The sequence below is a fragment of the Manacus candei genome, unplaced genomic scaffold (assembly GCF_025592945.1).
Source record: "Manacus candei isolate 608988 ecotype Guabito, Panama unplaced genomic scaffold, ASM2559294v1 h1tg000017l, whole genome shotgun sequence".
Lineage (NCBI taxonomy): Eukaryota > Metazoa > Chordata > Aves > Passeriformes > Pipridae > Manacus > Manacus candei.
Window position 1 is genome coordinate 19,753,006 of NW_026138065.1, and position 24,487 is coordinate 19,777,492.

The 24,487-nt window shown below is 42.2% G+C and overlaps 1 protein-coding gene across 3 annotated transcripts in view; it reads right to left on the minus strand.

Annotated features, from left to right (window-relative positions):
• Nucleotides 1–5,807: 5,807 nt before the first annotated feature.
• The window catches only part of KCNH1 (potassium voltage-gated channel subfamily H member 1), a 184,386-nt gene continuing 165,706 nt past the window's right edge, over nucleotides 5,808–24,487 (minus strand). The window contains exons 11-12 of one of the 3 annotated variants that reach the window (XR_007903857.1): nucleotides 11,744–12,787; nucleotides 5,808–7,858 (exon numbers count right to left, since the gene is read on the minus strand). Coding sequence is in view for 1 of the 3 variants with exons in the window: in XM_051783133.1 (XP_051639093.1) it covers nucleotides 11,939–12,787 (849 nt within the window). In the remaining 2 variants the exon portion in view is untranslated. Of the gene's footprint in view, nucleotides 12,788–24,487 lie in introns of all 3 variants that reach the window. The other 2 variants (XR_007903856.1, XM_051783133.1) reach the window with 2 other exon arrangements.

Genomic DNA, 24,487 nt, shown 5'->3' on the forward strand with positions numbered 1-24,487 from the left:
AAGAATAGCTTTATATATGGTTGGATAGCTGAAGTGAATCATTGCAGACAGGTGCATCAGCCAACCACTGAAAAATTAAAGTTTACTGAAGAAATAATACAGAAATATAACTTCAGTTATTACCTGTGACATTTAAATTGTATTGGCACTCCCTCTAGATCTTTCTTGACAAAATTAATTAATTTTTATGGACCACAGCATTTCCATCCCTGCACTACTGCATTTGAGTTTCCAAAATTAAGTGGCAAAAATAGAAGAACTGGAAATGATACTAGCAGAACAGAAACAGCTACACTGTTGGTAAATTAATTAAAAGCAAGTCTTAAGGATTAAATAAGATCCTGTTAGGTTTTTTTTCAGACTGCTGCTGGAAGGGTTAAGGTTGCTTTGGGGGCTCAGTTATATGGGGAAATTACCTTATAGTAAGCCACATGCAGAGATAAAAATAAGCATTTATGAGACAGTTCTTTAAGTGATGTTACTGCTAATTTATAGTTATGGGTTTCTTTACTCTTGTGGTAATACTTTTATGCTGAGGTGGTAATTCATGCTGAAATTACAGGCTAATAACTTTCATTTGGTCATATCTCTGCTCCAGGCCACTTCAGCGACCTCTCAGCTGCCTTCTTTCTGCTCTTGGCATCCTGCCTCAAGGCCACGCCTTGATCAGGCTCAGTTCTCATGACAATGCTGCAAACACAGTCTGGGCATGGTCTGGGTCCTGCCTTGGAAAGCATCAGCTCTGGACCAGGCTGTCTAGTGAGCAATCGAGCACTTGCCCAGCCCCACTGCTGCCTGCCAGGGCCCCCAGCATTCCAGACAGCAATACCAGAAAGTCACCAGGGATCTGTGAGCAAGTGGGTCTTGAGCTCAAAGCTTGTCAACTGTGACATCTCTTGACTCATACTTCACACCCCACTGCTGGTGCCATCTGCCCAAAGTTTAGCACCCTTCACTCAGGTTATTTATTCTCAGAGTTCCTCAATCTGATCAAATCCTGCCAAACGTCGCTTGGTAAAAATACAAGACCCACAAAGGGTCTTCAGTCTCCGAAGACATCCTGCTTGCCTTGAATGGTTATGCCAACAACCACTGACACCGTGAACAACTGCAAGTTGGGTATGAGCCCTAACATAGGCATAAGACTTTAGAACACATGACAGTAATTCAAAATGCTATAGCACTTGGAGGCTCTGAAGTGCCTATTACTTAATGCTGGTTGAGGAAACTTCTAGTTTAAGAAAAATGACATTTTTGTAATAATAAGGTTTCCAAGCTTTAAAGCTTTAATGCTGCTGGCAGTAACACAAGGGCACTCTGTGGCAGTGGGAGAGACAACTGAGGCAGGATAAAGTATTTCACAGCTCCTTCCAGCAGGCAGATGGTGACTCAAGAGGGCTAGAGCCCTTTATAACCTCCAGCCAAAGGAGCCTCCTGGGCAGTCAGTCCCATTTGCTCTTGTGCTAGTGTTGTGCTTTCCTTTTCAGCTCCCTCCCTAATGTCTACCCCTTTGGTAGTAGGTGGGTTGCACTCACCCTCTCGCCCTTTGTTTTCTGAGGCTTTCCTTAGACACTTACCTGATATTTCTCCAGAACTGATTTTCCTGGATAAAGGAAATGCAGCAGACTCAAACCACCAAAACAGGTACCCAGGACCGTGCTTTGACTACATTATACACTGCTTTCATGTGCTTCCATGACCTTAGACTCCTTTCCCTGCTCTATACTGGGGTCAGCCTGCAGCCTCTGAGCATGCCTGGCTACAGCTGCTCTATTTGCTGAGAGGCTCCTACCCCTATTTTACAGACATATTTACAATTCATGTTGGCAGAATTGTAATTTCATGCAGTAGTTCACACAGAGTTTCTGTACACTTTCCTAAAGGATGCTTTTCTCTATTCAGCTTTCAGCTGAACTGCTTTAGTTTGTATTTCTGTCTCTCTATTTCCACTAGCCAGGTTCACCTGGTCGCATGTGCAGTGTTATCATTCTAAAGGAAAACCAAAATAAATACTTTATTTTGACTTGCGGCTACATACGGATTATCTTAGCTTTCTTTCCAATCCTCACACCACAGCTGAGAATGTTCAATAAGCTTTCCTGTTATCACTAGTTCTTCTAAAATACCTTCTGTTTAACCGTAAAACTCACCAAAAAATATTGCCGTAGAGGTTTGAAAGCAATCTATTTCTCCTCACTGTAAGCCGCTGCTTCCAGGGAGCCATTTCTTGTTGAGCTGTCTTGGTCCTTTTGCTGAGCACACAGTAGCTCCCAGGCTTAATAGTGCACTCAGTGTGCTACTCAGTGTGCTACTGCTGCTCAGTGTTTCCCCCCAGCGGTAGCCCCTGAGGAGGCCATAATCTGAAGTATTATGGTAGCTGAAGAAGAGACCATAATCTTCCTTTCACAGAAAATTTGTGCATGTAATAGATACTCCAGCACAGTTTCTTTCTCCCTGAGTTGTGAAAGTTAGCTGGGAGATTGGGAATGTGGAAGAAAATACCAGTAAAAATGTATGTCCCCCTCAGATTTGCACACACAAAACTGCAGTGACATTTGCAGGGCAAATGTGTTCCCCCCCCCGGGTAGGAATTAACAGCCAAGCCTGTACCTTCACCTCATTCCTCATCTGTCTGAACAGAAACATCTTCAAGGAAATCTCTACAAGTGAACAAAGCTCAAAAAACCCCACACATCTTCAAGGTTTCTCAGACAATTCTGCCTCTATCAGTACCATGTGGGACTTCTAGGGAGACAGCTTGGGAGCTGGTCATGATGGATGAAGCTGCCAAAGTTAAGCTTGTTTTAAACCTACACCTGTGCCACAGGGCAGCTTAAATATGAACTTGCCTGTGCTACATGAGGACTTGAACTTAATTAGGAAGGGGGAGCAGGAATGGAAAAGGAAAGGAAAAAAAAAGTAAAAAGACAAGGCTTGAGCACATGTATTTTGCAGATACGGCTGTGCACAAGCGTCTCCGTATCTGCTTCTGACAGATGTCAGGAGTTCAGTTACTCAAATGCTTTCTTTGGATCTCTCACAGGTTTTTACTCATCCTGTCTTTCAAGAACAGGACAGGTTATTCCCACCAGCTTCCACATGCCAACACTGAAGTTGTGGTGAATTAGTATGAAAAATTCAATGTTCTATGTGAAAAATACTTGTATTGGCTGATAATTTTTATATGCTGTATGCCTGTTACAGTTAAACCCCTCACACCACTGGCAGCAATAAATACCCTAGCAACGCCACATCCTTCCCAGCATTGTCTGGTTGGATACGCAGCCTTACTAACTACCCTACCTCCATGGCGCACAAGGCAAGCACAGACAGCAGCTCGTGAGCCAAGGTCTTCCCAGCCTTGGTGCCCGCTGTGGGTGGGCAGGTTGGGGAGCAGTGACCGTCTCTCAGTAGGTGAGGGGGCATGTGGCTGTTGGGCTCATTGCTCTCCCCGAATTTTCATGGGCTGTCCTGTGCATTATCCTGCACCAGGCAGACACACTGGTGGCACACACTGAACAGAAACAGTTTTGCTGTTCCTTTAGTGCTGGGGGAGCAAATAAAACATATTGCTTTTATACACATGTGCAAGAGAGGGGAGATTCGCTGCAGTTCACTCCCACTGGTTCTCATAGCACAGAAGAGCTAGTTTATGCTGGTCATCTTTACTCCAATTCAAAAAAGCACCGGAGCTAGAGTGCTTCCAACCTTAACAGAGATACTAAAATGCACCACAGGGCAATTAAAGAACCTCCATCATCAAATGCATAATTTAAAACTGCATAGGCAGCACTCACCTCCCCACAAGCTGCCACACTGCAGACTGCCCTGGGAGTCCTTGCTGCTGCTCTGGGGCCACAAACCCAGCCGGGTAAAGTCACCACGTGCCTGGCAGATGTCCTCAGCAGCTGCCACACAGGCAGCAGCACAGAGGCAAGGAAGGATCCATAGGGCCCAGGCCCTCTGCCAGCTCCTCTACAGCCCCAAGGAGGCTGTACAGCATTACACAGGCTCCAACCCTGAGCTCCCCTCCAGATATGCACCTTCAGGCATCTTGTAGGTGCTATGCTTTGCACACTAACTCTGAACCAAACAGAAGCAGCAGTACCTGTGCAGCTATTCCTGAGAAAAGTCAGGAGCCATAGGACACATCCTGCCCTCTAGAAATCATTTGTTCCTGCTATGAATGCACTCCCAGGTGCAGTGAATGAGGAGCAGGGGCTGGTGCAGGTGGGCTGGGAGCTGCTCACAGCTGCTGGGAATGCTGCTGCCCAGCTGTGCCCAGGCCTGACGGGTCAGCATGTGGAACATGAGCCTTTGCAGTTTGGCACACAAATCTCAGCAAAAAGTGCTGTAATTAATTACCTTTGGTTTGAAATGCTGTGGGGCTGCTGATAATGGGGAAACTGATGGGGAACATGGTGCAGGCAGTGCTACCCCTCTCTGCACTCATGGAAGCTTGCAGCATAGCCAGGGAGGCTGCTAAGAATGCAGGAAATGCCTGAGCAAGGAAAATAATGGAGAGTTCAGAAAACAAGCACAACTGCCTCTAGAGACCTCAAAAAAAAAACCCAATCAAAAGTACATGCCCCCACTATGGTAATTTTCCCTTTTCTGGTAAGTATAGGGCACCCTGTATAATGTTAGGCAAAAGAAAGCTGGATTTTCACACTGGCCAGGGAAACAATCCTAGTGACAAGAGATCCTCTCACTCCACATATGACAGAGGATGCAGAAATGGTGTTAAAAATAGCTCCTCACTGTGCTCCTTGGCTGCTCTGTATAGTTCTGCTTCAACTCTGCAGTCTGAAAACTTGTGCTTCCTTGCTGTTCTTTTGAAGATGAGATTCACAATGCCATGTAGTGTCTTAATACAGGGGACAGGATGGAGAATGAACCACAAAAATGGGTGCAAAACTCATGAGGGCCAGGCTGACATCCTGAAGACTAAAACGTATAAACTTCCAGAGTGGCTCCTGGCCTGCAGGAATGGCTGCTGTCTGTGACAGCATAGACATATGTCTATTCTGACCTGAAAGGATCTCCCATTCCCATCACCTCTGGTTATTCATTCCTTTGCTGCAGTAGCCAAGAAAATAATACCCATTGCCGCCTGTTGCAGTAGGGTCACTGCCAGGTGACACACTACGAGGGGCTTCACTCCTGGGAGGTTTGTCTTTGTGTAAGTCCATAAGTAATGTCACTTTCTTCTGCAGCAGATGACAGGACAGCAGAAGCTTCTTTGATCTCTCTCTAGTACTGTGGTTGCCAAAAGTTTTGTAATAGTTCTCAGATTTTGCAGTAGTGAACACGTCTAAAACTACAGACACATGTACCCTCAGGATACGGAACGACCATTTCAGACAGGTCAGAGGCAGTCCTCTGGTGATCTTGTTCCTGCTCAGCAGATACCTGGCCCAGACTGGGGTCCATGGTGCAGGACACTGCCTGGGGTGCCAGGATATTTGCTTTACAGAACACCTGAGTTCAGTTTACAGTGACCCTGGAAGTGTAAATCCCAACTGCACTGACACACAGCAGACAGAAATCTGAGGAAACAACCTGAATTGTTTACAAATGGAACAATAAGATCACACTGCTCCACTGATAACACTTCAGTTACAAACCAACCGCAGCAAAACTGCTAGCCAGAAGTTCTAGAGGGTAATTTAAAACCACCTTGTTGATCTTAAAAGCACATATTCAACACATAGAAAAGCACACCAAAGCAACTGTAATGTATAAAATAGTTTATTACTATAATAAATAAAATTAAACTTTTTTTTTACAAATATTATTTGTGCTTGTTTAAAAATGTTGACTAGGGATATCATTAATGTAGGTGGCTGCATTTGTAACAGAAACATTCCCAGACAGTGTGCATACATACATACACACACTGTTTATCTACTGGCAGCTGCTTTGCTGACCACAAAAATAGTATCTACTCGTTTTCTTTTTCTAGTCATGCTTCATTGAACAAAGTGACAAATGCAAAGAAAAAGAACCAAGAGTATTTGGTGGATTTCTGAAAGGATAAAAGCAAGTGAAGTACATTGAAAAGCGCCAAAGCAACTGCATTAGCTGCATATCAATCAAGTGTCCATGCAGTGGTGGCTAAATATTGGAACGCAGACAGGTCTCCAACAGATGTACAAATATTGATTTTATGTAGGTACGATAATATAACACATTCATTAGAAAACTTGGTATTTCTTTATATAGCAGTTCATCCTGATACAAGATTATTGAACTTCTTTCATCTACAGCTAAAATGATTCTTTTTCTATGTTAGTGGTCACAGATTTATTGGGAAGAAGAAAAAAAAACCATGAGCCTTTCAGAACAGTTAGTGAAAACCTCAAACTGTTTTGTTAACATTAGGCATTTAGATCCAGTTACAGAGGTGTTCTGGGATTACACATCAAATATGTTTACAAAACACTCAACAATCAGCTTGAAACAAATTACAGTTGCAGGTAAATTCACATTAGCTTTGTTGAACTGTAAAAAAACATCTTTGAAACCAACACTTTTGCAGTATGATCGGTTGGCTCCCTGATGTACAAAAGTGTTTGGACAATAGCTGTGTCTCCTTACCTTATGAGGGGAGAGGGCTATTGGAGTAATTAATTTTCCTAATAAGAAGGCAATAAGTGGAGAAAGAAATGTGATTACCAGCAAGTGATTTCCATTAGATTTAGAAAGCTAATCAAAGTGCTTCATCTTTAGGCAACACTGTAAATACTACAGAACATTAGGAAGGAAGGAGAATGGAATCACAGTTTGAAATATATCACTTATGAAAGGGTTTTAAGGCTAAATGCTGGATATATCTTATTGCAAAAAAAGCTATATTTTTATTTAATTGAATCAATGCTTGCCACAACAATGTGGTCAAAACTATGTCAGATTGGAGGATACAGTATTCTACTGTGCCTCACCTCAAATTTCTGGAGGTTCTCCTGCATGGGACTCTCTCTAAAATGTTTGTCTTAATGAATCATAAGTGCAGCTAACAGACTTTGTTATTGCCAATACACCTACAGGAGACTACGTGGAAATGAAGAATTAGGTAGAAGATGCTTTTTACCACCTAACACCAGGACAGGAAAGCAGAGGTGCAGCAACCATGTGTTATGCTGCCCATGAGAAGAAGGATAGGCTCAGCACCTTTGAGACAGCCCCTGGCACCAGGAAAAATAACTCCATTTATTCCATCATCTCTCTTGCAGAAGCCATGAGAAACACTACCAGGGCATCTTGGCTTCAAAGATACTGTGAGCAAAAAAATACCGGCTTATGAGCCTTATCCCCACCAACTAGGATACAGTGTTTTTCCAATTTCATGTGGATTTCTCTTCCTGACTATCATGACCCTTGTCAGATCTTCTCTTAGTCACACTACTTACTAGACTCACAGTATGAAGTTGAGGCCAACTAGAAAATTCAAAAATCATGGCCTTAAAAGTTCAACAGTTTACTAACAAGACACTAACTAGGACATTCTGTGGATGTCTACTGGGAAGGTTTAAGCTCCCTTCTTGAACTGGAATCATTAAATGAGGAATGTGCTTTTACTTAACAGAAATGCAATCCATAGACTCACTATACATTGATATTATATATATGTGTGTATGTACACGCATCTGCACAAGCGTAATCATACACGCTGTTTACATAGTAAAGACAAATTATGCACTAAATTTTTTCACAGATTGGTTAAGAGTGATTGAAAATATATCACCAGATAGTCGCAGTAAATATCTTGTTGAGTTCATTAAAGGGAAGTACTGTAGAAACAGAACATCACCTTCCAAGCTGTTAAACAGGGTGTTCGCTGGGATTCAGGGCAGCACTGTGAAAGAGATGTAAAGCAAGAATGGTGTTTTTAAAAGTATGCATATAATACCAGACAGAAGTAAATGTATCTGAACATGGCAGGGGTGAGGGCTGCGTTTTGCTTTTTTAATCCTTTTTTTTTGTGCTGTGTATTCGTATTCTTTCTCACCATTCAAGCATGCACTTTCAGAAAGTTCTCATTTTACCAAATCATAACCCAGGCTCTTTTTCTCAACCACCTTCTTTTGACTGAAATTTAATTACACCATTTATCAAAATGGAACACATCATCTCTTTTAGAATGGTGCAGGTTATTTAGCAGGTTGTTAAATGGTAGAAGCACTGTGCCAGAACACAGTTAAAACTGAGGCTTTGGGTTTTTTTCTTATGGTATGTACAAGCATTTGCTTGTGAAGGGGCAGATTCTTATGTTCAGAGATCCTTCATTTCTAAGCTGGAATGTAATTTAGGTGAAAAGGCTTAACCACCATGTACAGAGAAACAGGAGAAAAAGAAAAGACTGACAAATAAAATGGAAGAACAAGTAACAATTATAGTGGGTACACGTGCTGTCCAGCCACAGGCATCTGAATGTAAGGCTCAGTGGAGAAAGACAGATTCGTAACACAGGTGCTTTCAGCCACTCTTTAAAGGAAAAGTGTTGCATCAGCGGTGCCTGGGCACCACAGCACAGGTCCAAACTAGTCTAAGGTTCAAAGGAATGACTAGTCCCAAAGTGGGCATGGATTTGTTAATTTTTTTTAACCACTCAGTAGCCCAGGGAATCCAAAGATTCCTAGATAGCTCATCCTAGATAGCATTTATTTTCAAATTCTCTTGCAACAAATACAAGTTACTGAAAGATGATGCACACTCCTACCACTAGTTTTAGTGCCTGACAGTTCATAAAAATGGGCCTAATCTCAGTAACAGCTGTACAAATCTGTGTGACATTGACCACTCTCAGGGCTGACATGGAGCAGACACCCTGAAGGTGTCATTGTAAGGAACAGAGTTTCTCTGCAGTTTCATGACCACAACAAAATTAAATTTGGCCTTTATCTTCAAAGACATTAAATTTTCAGTGGAATTCAGAAGTGTGTTACAATTTTTAGAGTCTTTACAAATGGATAATAAATGACTTTATAGGCCATTGTAAGAGTCTGAAAAAAGCCTTAGAAAAGGACTCGGTGCTGTGCCCACCCACTGTCACACGGGGTGTGCAGCAGTTCAGTATCATACTGAGCATCAGGCTACACAAGGAGCACCCTCAGAAAATGGGCAGTTGTCTGCCTTTGTTCACAGGAGTGGATTATTATTATTATAATTATGGGACTTCTAGGGCTGGTCCTGCCAGGATTCCAGGCTGGGCAATAGGCAACACCAGAATAACCTTTAGCATATCCCTGAGGGCACACAAAAATATCACCGAGAAACATCAATTCAGTATCAGCAACAAAGGGCCAGGTAACCTGCAATTGCATATTTAACTCTAGGTCCACACTGCCATTCTGGAAATAGTAGGCACATACTTAGGAGGTTGTAAATATTTCCTCCCTCGTCCACCTGGGATAAGCTAATGGTCATGTTTATCCAACTGCAGGTAAATGGGTGACACTTTCACAAAGGACTTGCTAAGACTTTCAGCCTTTTAAAAATTTTATGAAGCAAACCAAGCATCAAGAACATCATGCTGGTGAGAAATTTGCCTGGATCAGAAAACTGACTCCAAGGCGGTCTCTAAAAACTTGCTGGAACTTCTGGAAATCAATTACAAATCCTTATATATCAGTACACCTGGGGTTTACTTAGGTGGAATTTACTGACAAAGGAGACTAAAAAAGAAAAAAATCATTCAACAGTTTCTAACTGAAACCATGGACATACGGGTTTCTTACAGCAGCCATGCCATAGCTGTTGCAGGTAACTGCTACCACTTACAGTGATTAAAGCACCAAACACACAGCATGGCTTTGGTCAAAGAGAGACTTCCTCAGTGCTGCAGGTGTGCAATGCACAACTGTAAAAGACATCAGCTACCATTGGAAAAACCTAAAAATGGAATCAAAAATTAATTAAGGAAATGGCATCTTAGTTTCAGAGCAACTCACCTCCCTACTGCCTTTTGTTGTGGAAGGGAAAAGGGTAACCTACAGATTTGATCCTGAGAGTTGTTTCTCAGAAACGTTTCAGTCCTTGGATAAGAATTCACAGTCTGTGGGCACTTTCATATTGAGCCAAGGTGTAAGACCCTTGAAAGTCAATCCTAAACCATCTGCTTCTGGACTTGTAAATGGTGGTGTTGCACTTGGAATAATCAGCATCTTTGAGAGCAAGGGCAGTTACTGCAGGAACAGGTATAAATACACTGACCACATGACCTGAGCTGGTAGCTTTGCACAGCATGGCCTCACCACTGTGCCAGTCAACAGTGGACCTCACACTTCCCCAGGGATGTCTGACACAGTTCTGCATTGCACCGTGCAAGCACCAGGCCAGCAGAAATCCTTTAAAGTGGTCGTTTTCCTTGCCTCTTCCGTACACAAACAAAATCTTCCCCCCAGAAAATCATGTGTTTCTTTGTAAATGACTTAGTACCGTGGAAAAAGAATGAGCCTCAACACACACAGTGTTAAGACCTATTGCCATTAAAAATAAAAACCCATAAAAGTGTGGCACCATACTTCTGAACTCTAATCTACTGTTAAGCAGTGAACATACCAGATCAGTGGAGTGAATATACTGTGAATATACACCTATATTCCAAGGTGAGAACCCAAGTCATGATATGCTACCCTATATGAATAATGAAGAGTAGTTTTGGTAAAGTGCTTCAATCATCCTCCAAAAAAAGTTATGAAAATATAAGTTTTGGAAACATCTCCTTCTTTAAGAAGCAGATCTCTTTGTTTCCTTGCTACAATAGCACTTGCATACAGTAAACACTGTATTTCTACCTCTACTATCCATTTGCTTCCAGCTAGATTAGATCAGGAACAATACATCTGGATGTAGAGGAAAATGCCACAATCTAAAACTGTTAAAAATTCTGTGAAAGCCTTTGACTACAATGAATGTTATCAAAACAGAAACTTCTGAATAATAATTTAACAAGAATTAAAAGAGCAGATTCTTAGCAAAACCAGGACATAAATGCCACAGCATATTTCCATCAGGAGGCAAATCTGCAGGACCTGTTAGTGATGTTCACAATACATTGTGCAGTAGGCTGCACTCAGGTACGCTGCACACCCAACTCTCTGGCCTCCAGCAACTGGAGTTAAAAGCAAAAGTAACAAATGTTGAAAGACATCTGAGACAGAAGTTATGTTTCTGAAAAATCAGTATCCTTGATCCAGTAAATGAGAGTGTGGAAGTTCCCATTTATTAACAGATCTGAAATACTGTGGCTATTTTTGAAAATGTTGCTAAATGTAATTGCTTTAGCAATATGTCAGTTTGCAATTAAAAAATACCTTTTTTTTTGTCTTATTAGCCCTTCCTTGACTACCCAAAAGAAACTTCAGTACTGAATAGCACTCAACCTATTGACGTGGAATACGTCTGCTACTGCTCTTTGCATTATTACAGATATATGAAAATATACTGTGACATTAAACATGCTGTACCGGTGACTGAGAAAGTGACAGCAGCAGCAACAAAAAAACCAAAAAAACAAACAACCCACCAAATGCTGAAAATACAAGCACCCTGGCAAGTGCTTGTATAGGCAAAACCCGAGCGAAGGACGTAAGGCATGCTCCAAAAACCTCAGAGGTCACCTGGGGCTCACAGCAATGGCTGCTGCTGTCAGAATCCTTATTCCAGCATCCCGAGGGAGAGAGGGGGAGTCAGGGGGAATGGGCACCAAGGGATAAAATAAAAACTTCAGAAACTGTACCCTTGCTGTCAAAAAGGCTTCAAAGTCAGCTGCCATCTTGACATGAGGTTGCAATTCCTGTTACCATACCTTTTTAGACAGAGGGAACATGCTTAGTGAACTGGCCCCTCACTCATTTCCTAGAAAGGTTAAATGTAAAGTGTTAGGGGGCTGTTTCTTTATTTATTGGTTTGTTTGTTTTTTAAAAGAAACACCTCAGCTAGCTCCAAACATGTCTTTTTCTGATTCTGGAGACTGTGGCCTTGATATTTCAAACAACTCCTGTGGCGACTGGGAGCTTCTTCTTGAGGTTAATATCCTAAGTATCTCAGCAAGCTGGTTTTCTATATTGGTCATTTTTGTGTTTAAAGCCTTGATGTCCTCTTTCAACTCATGTTTCACTTCTAGCATGGTGGCCTGAAGAGTCTGTTCTGGGATGGGATAAAAGGAGTGCTTGACCTCGGTGAGGACCGGACTGTGGTCCTGTGGGCTTCTCGTCTCCCCAGCGTTATCCAAGCGCAAGTCACTTTTTGTAATGCCACTATCACAAGAGTCTGTCTTCTTCAGGGTAGCTTCTCCCGAAGCTTTAGTTCTCTCTGGTAAAGTCTCCATGGACTCTGCTTTAGAGACCTTGTTCCAGTCTTCACCTTTCCCACAGGCTTCTTTGAATTTGGCCCAGCCTTTTCGTCGGGGGTAGTCCCCTGAGGCCTTACACCCTGCGTGGTCCGATGTTGGGGCCTGCAGCTTTGCCTGGTCGGAGGTCCCAGAGGTCGAAGCGGGCTGGTACGACACAGGGGTCGCCGGACTCTCCCGTACAGTCACTACGCTGGCTTTGACCACCGAGCGAGCAGAGGACTGCTCCCCTAAAGCATTGCCCTTTTCCACATCCAGGTCATCTGGATCTCGGCCCCTCTCTGCTGCAAGCCGCGCTTCCTTCTGCTGCCTGAACCTCTGGAACAGCCGGCGAACCGGGTGGTCTGGGGGTAAGATCAGGGGTGCTTCGTTTTTCCTCTTCATCCTCTCCTCCTCTTCACGTTTGACATCGCTGATTTTCCGGAACACAATCTACAGGGGGAAAGAGATTTCACTCTGTGATTAACTGCACATTTGTTAAGGGGGAAGACTTGGAGAAAGAATCATTTGAAAGAATCTGTTTTAACTGAGAAATGCACAACCTCTGCACATTTATAGCAACATTTTCAAATGTCTTATGTTGTGTGGAACTTGGCTTATTTCATTATTTAAGAGCAGACACAATCTATCTTATAACACCGGAAAGAAAAAAAGAATAGATTTCTCCAGCTCTGAGAGGTTAGTAAGGCAGTGCCATTGTAAATATAATGATCCCAGGAAGCTCTGTTTTGTGTTAAAAGTGACTTCTCATATTTGTTTTCTCAACTCCATAGTTTAGCACCAAGTTTCTAATAGTACAGAGCCATTCCCATCAGTCTCATCTCAGAGCTCACTCACTGCAAAAGATCTGATATAGCTTTAGTGCACCTTGGCCACTCGTGGTGTCAGTACAGCAGAGATTACTCTGCACCCTTCAATGGCAGTTTGCAAAGTGCTTCTTGCCCTCCCTTCCTTCCCACATTCTTCTAGAAGCGATGTGCAGTTCAGGGAGGAGGCAAAGCTCAAGCCAGTCCCACAGCCAAGAGCACCAAGACGATGGGGGATGGGCTTTGCAAGACATGGGGAAGCTGTTCATGGCTTGATTACCTCAGAAGCTTGAAGAGCTTCACATCTTGATTTATTTCTTTATTTCTATGCAAAAGGGAACATTTTTTGCACAACAAAACATTAATTTTCCATTTACCCTCCTAATTATGTCTTCCTGAGCCTGTAGGCTAAGTGATCTCTGTAGGAGCAGCCTCTGGGTCTCACAGTACTGATCAAAGACTCACAGTGTCCCAACCTGCAGCCAGTCAATGTTTCTTCCTTGTATGCAATGGCAATACATTCTCTTCAAAAACTCCTTGAATTTTACATTGGTATTGATATTTTCTAAGCAAAAAAACCCTCCAGTGTGGCATTAAACAAGAACCAGTAAGTAGTCTTTGTCTGAAAATGAGGGTCCCCTAAACTGAAGTTTTCAATAACAGAGTGTAGAAGATGCAGCCCCTAGCTTCTACTGAACACTGATACCGAATCTCTTTAGCTGCTTTTGGGAAAATCCACTCAAAGACCTTACATCCATTGCAGAAATAACTTTCAGATTCAAATCATTATTAGGAAATGTGTAAATAAACCCATCCCTCTGCTGCAGACAGATTTAAATTAAGCTAGAGCTAATAAGCACTGCTTCACTGGCACACATAAAATGAATGTTTCTCCAGACTCCAATGCTTCTTAACAGTTTTGTAATTGTGAAGCAGGGGAAAAACTTCTTAGCAGTGCATCTTTGGAAGGAAGAAGTTGTCAGACTTGGCAGCATTTCCCAAATACAAAAGAATAAAATTAGCAGGAAGGATATTTTATTTCCAAGCTGCAATTAGGAAACTAAATATGAGATAAGAATAAGAAAACAGGGTACTTGACAGTGGTTTTTTTTTTCTCCCCTCAGGAAACTCAGTCTGCAGTGAGCTCAGTAGAAAGTGGACAAAAGCAGCGTAATCCTTATGAGTGAAAGAACAGCACTCTCTGGGAAGGGAGGTTCAACGCAATCCCGCAGGCTAACGGCTTCCCACACACTGGCAGTCTCCCACTTTACTTGACGGATGAGTGTCAGCCCAGCATTAGGGCAACTGCCCTGCATGCCCTGCTGGAGCTGAGCGATGCCAGGTGGGATCTTGGGGGGTCACTCCAGCAGCATGCTGAGGCTGGCTCTGGAGGCACAAAGCCCCAGCAAACCAAGGCAGCTACAAGCCAAGTCAATTTGTCTCTGCAAAATTCTGTGTCTCCAAAATCTTTCCTCTCCTGGAGTTTGTATGTTTGGTCCTGGTGTGGACATCTACATCCTATGCCAGGTGCAGTTAACAGGGCTCACATCACTTTGTACATGAGCAGGTTGTCTCAGTCTGAGTTATGGATCAGGACTGTGTGCTTTCCTTAAATGCTCAGAAGGGATGTATGACGGGCTGGTGCAATTGTGACTGTCACAGGGCTGGCTCAACAGAGCTACAGGCCAGGCTGCTTTGCCGAGTCTGTGTCTGGGCCAAGCCCTGCTCCACGCAGCCCATTCAGCACCTTGTGCACTGGGACACTTCTCACTCTTTAATGACTGGCTTTTGTAACATAAATGGGTAAGTTATTTGACAGAACCTGCCTCTGCTCCAGCATCATGCAGATGAGAGAGCAATGAGCAAATCTCAAGCAAGCACTTATTAACAGACCCATACCACTGCACCTCAGGCAGCTGGTAGCATGATCCCCCTGTTGGAGTACATGATAAACAAATCTACCAGCAAACACAAAAAGGTGAGCACAGACAGACAAGCTGTTGGTAGCACTTATCCATCCACAGCTTCCACTGCTCTCCATGGCACTGCCTAGGTGAACCCACCCTATGGGCATCCCATACTGTGGATGCCAAGTACGCTCTGCCATGATGAGCTGCCATCAGCTTCCCTGCTGAGTGATGATCAGCCTCAGGACCCTGAACGTACCTTCACTGCTTTGCCTTCAGGAGATCTGGCTGCAGCAGGAACAGGAATGTATATGGAGGGAGCATTACGTAGCCTTTGCCATGGGTAACTGCTACCACACTAACGAGACCCCTGATTTCCATTTTCCACGTGAGGCCTTACACCAGCTGTGAGGGAAGTATACCACAGCAGCAACCTGCATGAATGCAGAAATGCAACCCTCAGGTCTGCAACCTGCAACCCATCCTGCCTGACATCTTTGACAAGTATGCATTTATGTGACAAGCTGCACTCATGTGGTGCAAGTCAAACCTACGCACATTTGCCAGGGGACATCACCTCCAGCTTTTTGGTTGGCTCCTTTTAACTCCTAAGACAGTGGATAAATAGCTGTCAGAGAGCGAATTCTGTTTAGGGACCCCCGGTAAAGCTGTCATTTGTCTCCTTTTTTGCAAGTTCCCCGATGCCATATTTTCTTCAGACAGCTCCATATTTATGTATTAAGGAAAAAATGTTATAACTATGCAAACCTCTGAAGTAATTGAAAAGACTTTAATTAACTCAATTTTGGAATGTTTTTTTGCCTATTTTAAAGATTAAATGCAAATCCTTATAAAGAAAAATACAAATAATTTTTAAATGGACTATTTTCTTACAAATGTTAAAGAAAACACAATTTTTAAGTGGTTAGACAGCTTAAGCAGCAGCTAGGTTATTCAGAAAATGTAGTTGTTATGCCACTGTATGTACACCTGCTCCCACAAGCAGTAAGAGTACAAAGGAAAATAGATTTCATTTGTTGTAAGGAAGAGAAGTTTGGACTTACACAGAAATTTTCATGTGGAATTTGATAGGGCTACACATATGGATCTTAATGAAAGTTAAACCCCAAAATATTATGGCAAAGATCCCAAGACAGCTTTTAGAACAGTCCCTCTTTCTCTCTCCAAGCAGTCATTTCTGTCTGGGAAGGGATATCCTCAAAATCTCCTAGCCCATATATTATACATGTATGCACAAACACAGGGGACTTTACAAGTTATGTAGTTCTCCATAACATTGTGCTCTTCAAGACCTAAGCATGCAGAAAAAAATCTAGTGGGAGCATTTTAACAGTATGTCAAGATCAAAATATGAACAAAGAACCAGAATTGAGATGAAATAACATGAAGTTTAAACACCAGGCCTAAAACTGTATATTTAACATGCCCAATCTCAAATCTCATTTCATAATTCCATTTTTATTAAAAAGGTGCTGAATCTTGTGCCTCCACAAGGAAGCTTCCCAAGATACCAGAAATTTGAGTGTTGAGGAGATATCAGCCTAGATTTGCCAAAAACTTGAAAAATAGCTCTGTTAGGCACAGATTCTTGCAATCATATAAACATTTAACCAAGGCAAGCAGTTATGATGACTCAATAACAATTTTCTTTTTTTGACAGTGCACTCAGAGAAGTGGAGAAATGTGACAACACATTCTGGTGCACTCTTGCTCCCATATATCCCCACAGACATACGACAGCACACTCTCTGTGGCCACATTCCTGCCTGTGCATGAGCCCTGTCCATGGAAGAAAGGCTGAGTTACACCTGGCATGTTTCCCTTTCCTCAGTATTAAGTAGTTGGGAAGATGAAGCCTTAAGTAAGTTTTGGGGAAAGACTCTCTTTTTAATCATCATGGAATTTTCAAGTTGTATTTGTAGAATCAATGTTTTTAGAGATTAAGGTCAAAGTATTAAAAAATTAGGTGGACATAAATGAATACTTGAAATATCTTACTTGGTTGTGAAATGTGGAGTGCCCAGCAACTGTTACATGGATTTTACTGTGCTCAGCACTGAAACCCAAGCATCATTTAAGTAACACAACCTGAACATTATTCATGAATATGAGTTTCATAATTTCTTTATGATAAGACCAGAATAACAGATGGCAATGTGACCTCCAAAATAAGGCAAGTCATAGGATTGCTCTGAAGGCATTCCTTGAGGGGAATATTTTTACCACTAGATTGCATCTTTCAGAAAAACACCTGGTTTGATGGTAACACAGAATCCATCATCACATCTTGATGAAAGATTCCTTTATTTTTTGATTCAAGACTAAGTTTCATAGAATAATAGAATAATAGAATGGCTTGGGTTAGAAGGGACCTTAACATTCATCTAGTTCCAACCCTCTGCCATGGGCAGGGATACCTTCCACTAGACCAGACTGCTCAGAGACCCATTTGACCTGTTCATGAAAATTCTGGGGATGGGGCATCCATACCTTCTCTGGGTGACCTGTTCCAGTGTCTCACCACTCCCATAGTAAATTTCTTCCCAATATCTAATCTAAACCTATTCTCTTTCAGTTTGTAGCCATTCCCCCTAGTCCTGTCAACACATGCTCTCGTAAAAAGTCCCTCTCTGTTTTTGTTGTAGGCTCCCTTCAGGTACTGGAAGGCCACAGTTAGGTCACCCAAAGCCTTCTCCATGCTGAACAATCCCAATTGTCTCAGCCTTTCCACACAGGAGAGGTGCTCCATTCCTCCAGTCATCTTGGTGACCCTCCTCTGGACTCGCTCCAAGAGGTCTATGTCTTTCCTCTGCTGGAGAACCCAGAGATGGACACCAGAATCTCACCAGAGCAGAGTAGAGGGGCAGCATCCCCTCCCTCACCCTGCTGGCCACGCTGCTTTGATGCAGCCCAGGACACGATTGGCTTTCTGGGCTGCCAGTGCACATTGCTGAGTCATGTCCAGCCTCTCATCCACCAGCACCCCAAAGTCCTTCTTGGCAGTGCTGTTCTTGATCTGTTCATCCCCCAGCCTGTACTGATACCAGGGTATCAATATCAAGGTATCAAGGTCCTGTACAGTGACCTAGGTACAGGACCTTGCACTTGACCTTGTTACAGCTCATGGGATTCCCCTGGGCCCACTTCCTGAGCTTGTCCAGGTCCCTCTGGACGGCATCCTGTCCTTCAGGTGTGTTGACAGCACCTCTCAGTTTGGTATCATCTGCACATTTGCTGAGGGTGCACTCAATACATTTGTCTATGTCATTAATGAAGATATTAAATAACACTAGTCCCAGTATAGACCCCTGAGGGACACCACTTTTCACAATGTCCACTGGGGCTCCGAGCCATTGACCACTACCCTCTGGATGTGACTGTCCAACCAATTCCTTATTCATCTAACAGTCCAGCCATAGAATCCATCTCTCTCCAATTTAGAGAGGAGAATATTGTGGGGGACCATATCAAAGGCTTTACAGAAGTCCAGATAAATTACATGATCACAGAATACTCTGAGTTAAGGGACGCATGTGAATCATCAAGTCCAGCTCTTAAATGAATGGCCTATATGTGGATCAAACCCATGACCTGGTGTTAATAACTCAGCATGCTAAAACCAACTGAGCTAATCTCAGCTTCATCTGTAATCCTTACCTTGTCCACTGACACAGTCACTCTACCACAGAAGGCCACTAGGTTGGTCAGGCAGGACTTGCCCTTGGTGAAGCTGTGCTGGCTGCTCTGAATCACCGCCCTGTCCTCCTTGTGCCTTAGCACAGCTTCTAGGAGGATTTGTTCCATGATCTTCCCAGACGCAGCGCTGAATCTGACAGGTTGGTAGCTCCCAGAGTCCTCCTTTCTATCCTTTTTTAAAGATGGGTACAATGCTTTTTCCAGTCACCTGGGACTTCACCTGACTACCATGACTTTTCAAATACCATGGAGAGTGACTTGGCAACTACATCCACCAATTCCCTCAGGACTCTGGGATACATCTCACTGGGTCTCATAGACTTACATATATTCGGGTTCCTTAGGTGGTCATGAACCAGATCTTTACTTACAGCAGGAGGGACTTTACCCCCCCGTCCCCATCCTGCTTCCCATCCACTCAAGAGGTGTGGGTAAAGAGGCTGCTGTTGAAAACTGAGGCAAAAGTTGTTGAGTACCTCAATCTTTTCCTCATCCATTGTGTACCAGTTTTCCAGCATTGTTTATCAGGGAGGATAAACATTTTGGTTCCTTGCTCTCTCATAAACTTAAAAATTCACTTCTAAAAATGATTGTAGGGTCTTATGTTTAAAAATCTCTACAGAAGTATTACATCAATTCAGCTATGACTGTAAAGTATTTAGAAAGTAGTATTACTAATATGAAATTTTCAGTTGAACTCTAAGCTTTCCAATTTTAACTCTTTGCAGATGTTTCAATTATTTCCTACCTTCCAGTATCTTTAATTGGCAGCGCTCAGTGCTTAAATTCTCACTCTCATTCAGAGCTAGAATTAAATTGTAGAATTTAATTAAAGAAGTCTGCATGCATTCAATAGCCAGGCAAATTCTTGGTAGAGAAAGCCATTAAGGGCTATCAAACAGACAAAACTGGTATCCTGCTCAGGAGTTAAAAGTATTTGGAAGCAGCAAACAAATTTGTAGTAAAGTGCCACATACAAAAGCTTTGTTCTTATTGCCTCCTTCAACACTCCTAGGCAACCCTAAATAATTACATAGGCCAAATCTGGAACAGCCACATCACTCACTACTGAGGAAATGTTCCCAATGCAAGCGATAGAAGAAATACCAGAGGGAAACACATCAGGAGAAAATACAATAAAGGCTTGAAAATCTGAACCTTAATCATTTGAGCAGACTGCTCAGCTATTTCAGACAAAGGTTTACCATTATTATTCCCTTTATTTGCATATGGGGAGAGGGAGGACCAACAAGCCACTAGTGTGTAGTACTACGTAGATTTGACATCACTTTGGAGCTTCCCTAGGTTTGACTGAAACACCGAACAATGACATGTTGCTTTGGTACAATAGGGAAGCACACTTGGTGCACACAGGGAATTAAGAAGTCCACTGTCTGTAGTTGTTCTTGTAATGAACAGCCCACTGAGGGGTTTCACCACCTCTGAACTGTTAGATGTTCATGAGCCCTGCTAGAACGACGCTGCCTGCCAAATCAAGGCAAGTCATATTCTTTACTTCTCCTCACGCTGCCAAGAAGGTAATCAACAGAAAGGCAAGGCAGAAATACTGCAGCAGCAACCATATTCTCGCCCTATGTGCCATCACTGCATGATACAGGCTTAAAGATCAGGGGATGCTTCATTTAACCACATTGTGAATATACTGAAAACCTTAACCTGTCAAATGCTAAAAACGACCTGCCTGCATCTGAAGTGGAAAGGATCTTTTGGTCTTGTGCAAAAGCATCCAAATTTCTTTTCAACTTTGATTTGTAAGGACTGATCCAAGACCCACAGGAATAGATAGAAATACGGATTTCATCATGTTTTTGAATCAGACTGCCATCATGGAGTTACAATTATGAGGCTCCCAGCCACAAAGCTGCTGCTATTATTAGCTCTGCAAGCTTCCCTTCTTTCCACCTCTATAGCATGCACAAATACTGCAAGATTTGGCAGGTCTTCCTCAGCATTAACAGCAAGTAGCATGGCAGTCTTTTTCTCTGGTGCTTAATAATTCTCTTTCACAGAAACAGAAACATTCACAGAGTCTGGAAGTGCCAGATATCATAAACAATTAAAAGTTTAAAATTATTTCATACAGTGCCCACAGAAAATGAACCTAAGCGTGAGGAAAACAATCATGAGAAGGCATTTATTATTACACAGTCCATCTAGGATCTGCCAAGAACTGATGAAAATATCTTCAGGCTGATGTTAGTTCGATGAAAATTGGATCCAATCTTTCTTCTTTTTTTTATTTTTTTTCTTTCAAGCGAGAGGGGAAAAAAAGGAAAAAGACAGAAGACTTGGCAATAAAAATGGTTTTGACACTGATGTTAAAGAAACCAAAGCTGCATGTGATCAGTGTAGGGTACAATGATGAAGAATTCCTATTGCAAGTGTCAGGGGAAAAGGTGGAGAAAGAAGACTGTGTCTTTTGCAATTATATGTGATGGCTTGTCAGAAAGGAGGGAATTACTGGTTCTACCTTCTTATAAAATACAGGAGCAACATTGCAGGCTTATGAAGCTTCCCACCAAAATCTGCAAGGGGTTTCACTTCCATTATCTATTGCCATAGACAATTGCTGGGTTAAATGCCAGTCTTGGTAGTACCTCTGGGCTGTGGAGGTGGAGAAGTACACAGGTCACATTTCTGACAGGTGAGAGTGCAAATCCCATTATGCAGCTCCAGTTTCAAGGCACAATCCTCAAAGTCCACATACCTGCTAAAGGGCTGATGCAGATCACCCACTGTAGTCCCATGTTGTTTTATCTTTGACCCTGGGTTTCGGCATTGTGCTGAAATGTATTTGTGCATGAGACTTAGGGCCGCGCAAGGAAAGCACAAATACGCAATAATGTTGTGGATGGCATTAAGTGCTTTCTAGTTTTATTTGTTACAGCAGCAGAATTTGGTTTCTGCTTCTGAAGAGGAATGGTTTCCCTCCAGTTAATGCCACATCCCTCCTGGGCAATCCCAAACATCTCTAGTTTTGATTAATAATCTGAAAATTTGAAGCAAACTAAGATTCAGAAGGTCCTGGCACTGGGGTTGTAAAGATGTGCTGGTACCAGGAGTGCTGGTATTGGCAAACCTCAGGTACACCTGGGAGACACACAGCCCAGGAGCCAACACACAGACGGGCACAACACTTTTGCTCCTGCAAGAGGTCTTTGTTGTCAAGGTGGGGAGTCACCCTGCCCTTCAGACAGAGCAGTACCTACTTACTTTCCAAAAAACTAGACTTCTGGATCATTAATATACAAGTGTTTGGAAGAGACACAACTTCATAATTTCATGAGCATCCATGCTATCCAGATGAATAGAGGAAACAAGATTTTTAGTCTATACAGAACAACATCTGGGCTAAATGTTACTGACATGAGCACTATCAGCTTCAGCAGTACTGAAGCTCTTCTCTGTGACAGCCTGCTTTGTAGCCTAATTACAAATTCTAGAAATACCAACTCAAATATTAGCATTTAATCATGTTACTAGTAGTTACTTAGAAGTTCTGCACAACTCAAGACTCTACTCCTCTATGTCAAACTCCTCGTTCTAATCCATGTTTACAGGCTGTGCTAGTGTTGAACGAAAAAGAAAAAGCTTTCACAAAAATACTACTGAAAATAAGACAGAATTATGTCCAAAGTAATTAGTGGAAATAACAGAGAAAACCTGCCTGATCTACAACAGACTCACTAGAGGGTTTTGAGGCATCAAGAGATCTCTTCCCCCAAATAGGCTCTAAAACATTGTCATTAGTAAACTACACAACTAAAACTAAAAACCACACTGATCAATAGTTCAGATAGACACAATTATAGCTCATTTAGCAACCTCCTTGACTAACATAAAAAGAATGCAAGAGTAATATGAAAAAAACCCATTAAAATATATATTGCTAAAGATCTACTAGAAATTCATTATTTCTGAGATGAACAGTAGCTGTTACAAACAAATACGTGATGTGCAGACAAGAGCTTTGGGGAAATTATGCCAGCAGAGTGGAGGAATGTTATACCCCCTGAGAACTACTATGTCCATCAAGATGCGAAATGCTCTGTAGAAACTTCTTGTTTCTAGTACATGAGGAAAAAAAGAATGTTTATTCTTTTTGACAGCCAAGTGTCAGCAGTTTCTAGCAGCAACTCCTATAAAATACTATTTTCATGTTTGTTTGGTTGGGTTTGGGTTTTTTCCCTTTTTTCTTTAGCACATGGGGTACTTTTCTAGCTGTGTGCACATGCCAGACACCCAAACAGTTCATGTAGTGTCATCTTTTATTCCAGATCAACATACTAGCTGCATTCTTGGGTAGACAACACTACCTCAAAAACTGCTTTAAGAAGAGCCCAAGGCACAGCAGGAACTTGCCTCTCTGTCACCTAAATTACAACTATACAAAATGTCATATAATCTGTACAACGTGCCTTCTCAAGAGTCAGAGTCTGTTTCTCCAAGCTCCCTGTGGCTTGCTGCCATTTATTAAGTGCTTCCTGAAAGAAACCAGGCAATTTGTGAGAGTCAAGGATTTGAGATTTTTTTTCCCCACTTCTAACTCAGATATGATTTCACTTGAGATCTGAAATGGATGCAGAGGTTGTAGGGCTGAGAAAAGCAATGATGTGTTGAGGGAACAAATTATATAGTTTGTTTTCTGTGATTACATTTTAGACACTAGCTCGCCATTAAGATAATTTCCTCTTAGACACTGTCTTCCTTTCATGTACTTTTTTCCCTCTGTTTTCATTTATCTGCTTTCTGTATTTAGGCTTACAGTGATTGACAGGTATTTTACTTTCCAAGAGAGAAATCAAATGTATTTTCAAATGTATTCAAATTAATCAGAGCTTACCAAAAGCTTACGAGTCATTCAGCTACCTTCGAGTGCCCACTCACAAACCAATCTACACAAATACAATGCTCATTGTCCCCAATGCATGAGGCTTGTGCAGCTCTTGAAATTATAAACTGACAATTACATTATGCTCAGATGAAAGTTCTCTGCATAAATTGCCTAAGATAATGTGAACTCTTCTTCCTGTGTTTCTCTCTAAGTAAACAGACTTAAAGTTTAGCTATCATATTGAAGAAAAGCAAACTAACCTGCAGCTTTATATAAAAAGAGAATAAACTGTCTACCCAAGTAGGTGGCCCAGTATGGCTGCACAATCCAAATGCCCAGTGCCACTCAACAGGTCTGTCCTTTTTGTGTTCAAGAGTTTGGATAGCATTATGTGAGAAGGAAGCAAACTAATAATAACTGAATGAGAATGGCCAACAAAAAAATACATCGCTCACCATTTCCCAAAGCAGCTGTCAAATCCTTTCAGCCCTAACTAACAGCCAGGAGCTTAAAACCTTGAAGGCAAGAAAACAGCTGACTATAGTGAAGTGTTTCAGACCTTCTCATTATGGGCTCTCCTCTAAGCTAGCAGTTCCTAGGAAGACATCTCTGCCACTTTCCCACAGTCCAGTTGCAGATGCTGATAAGTGATGGCCCCTCTTCCTTGTCAATTGTCAAAACTGAAAGCTGACTCCTGTCTGCTAAATCCACAGGTGAGCTAATTAAAATAGCCAAGAACTGACTGATCCCTCCAAGTAACTTCACAGAGAATCATTTAGAACTGTATTTCTTGATTTTGTTTCACGTATTTTTCTTCTTTGAAAGCAGACACTTAGATCCCATGGCA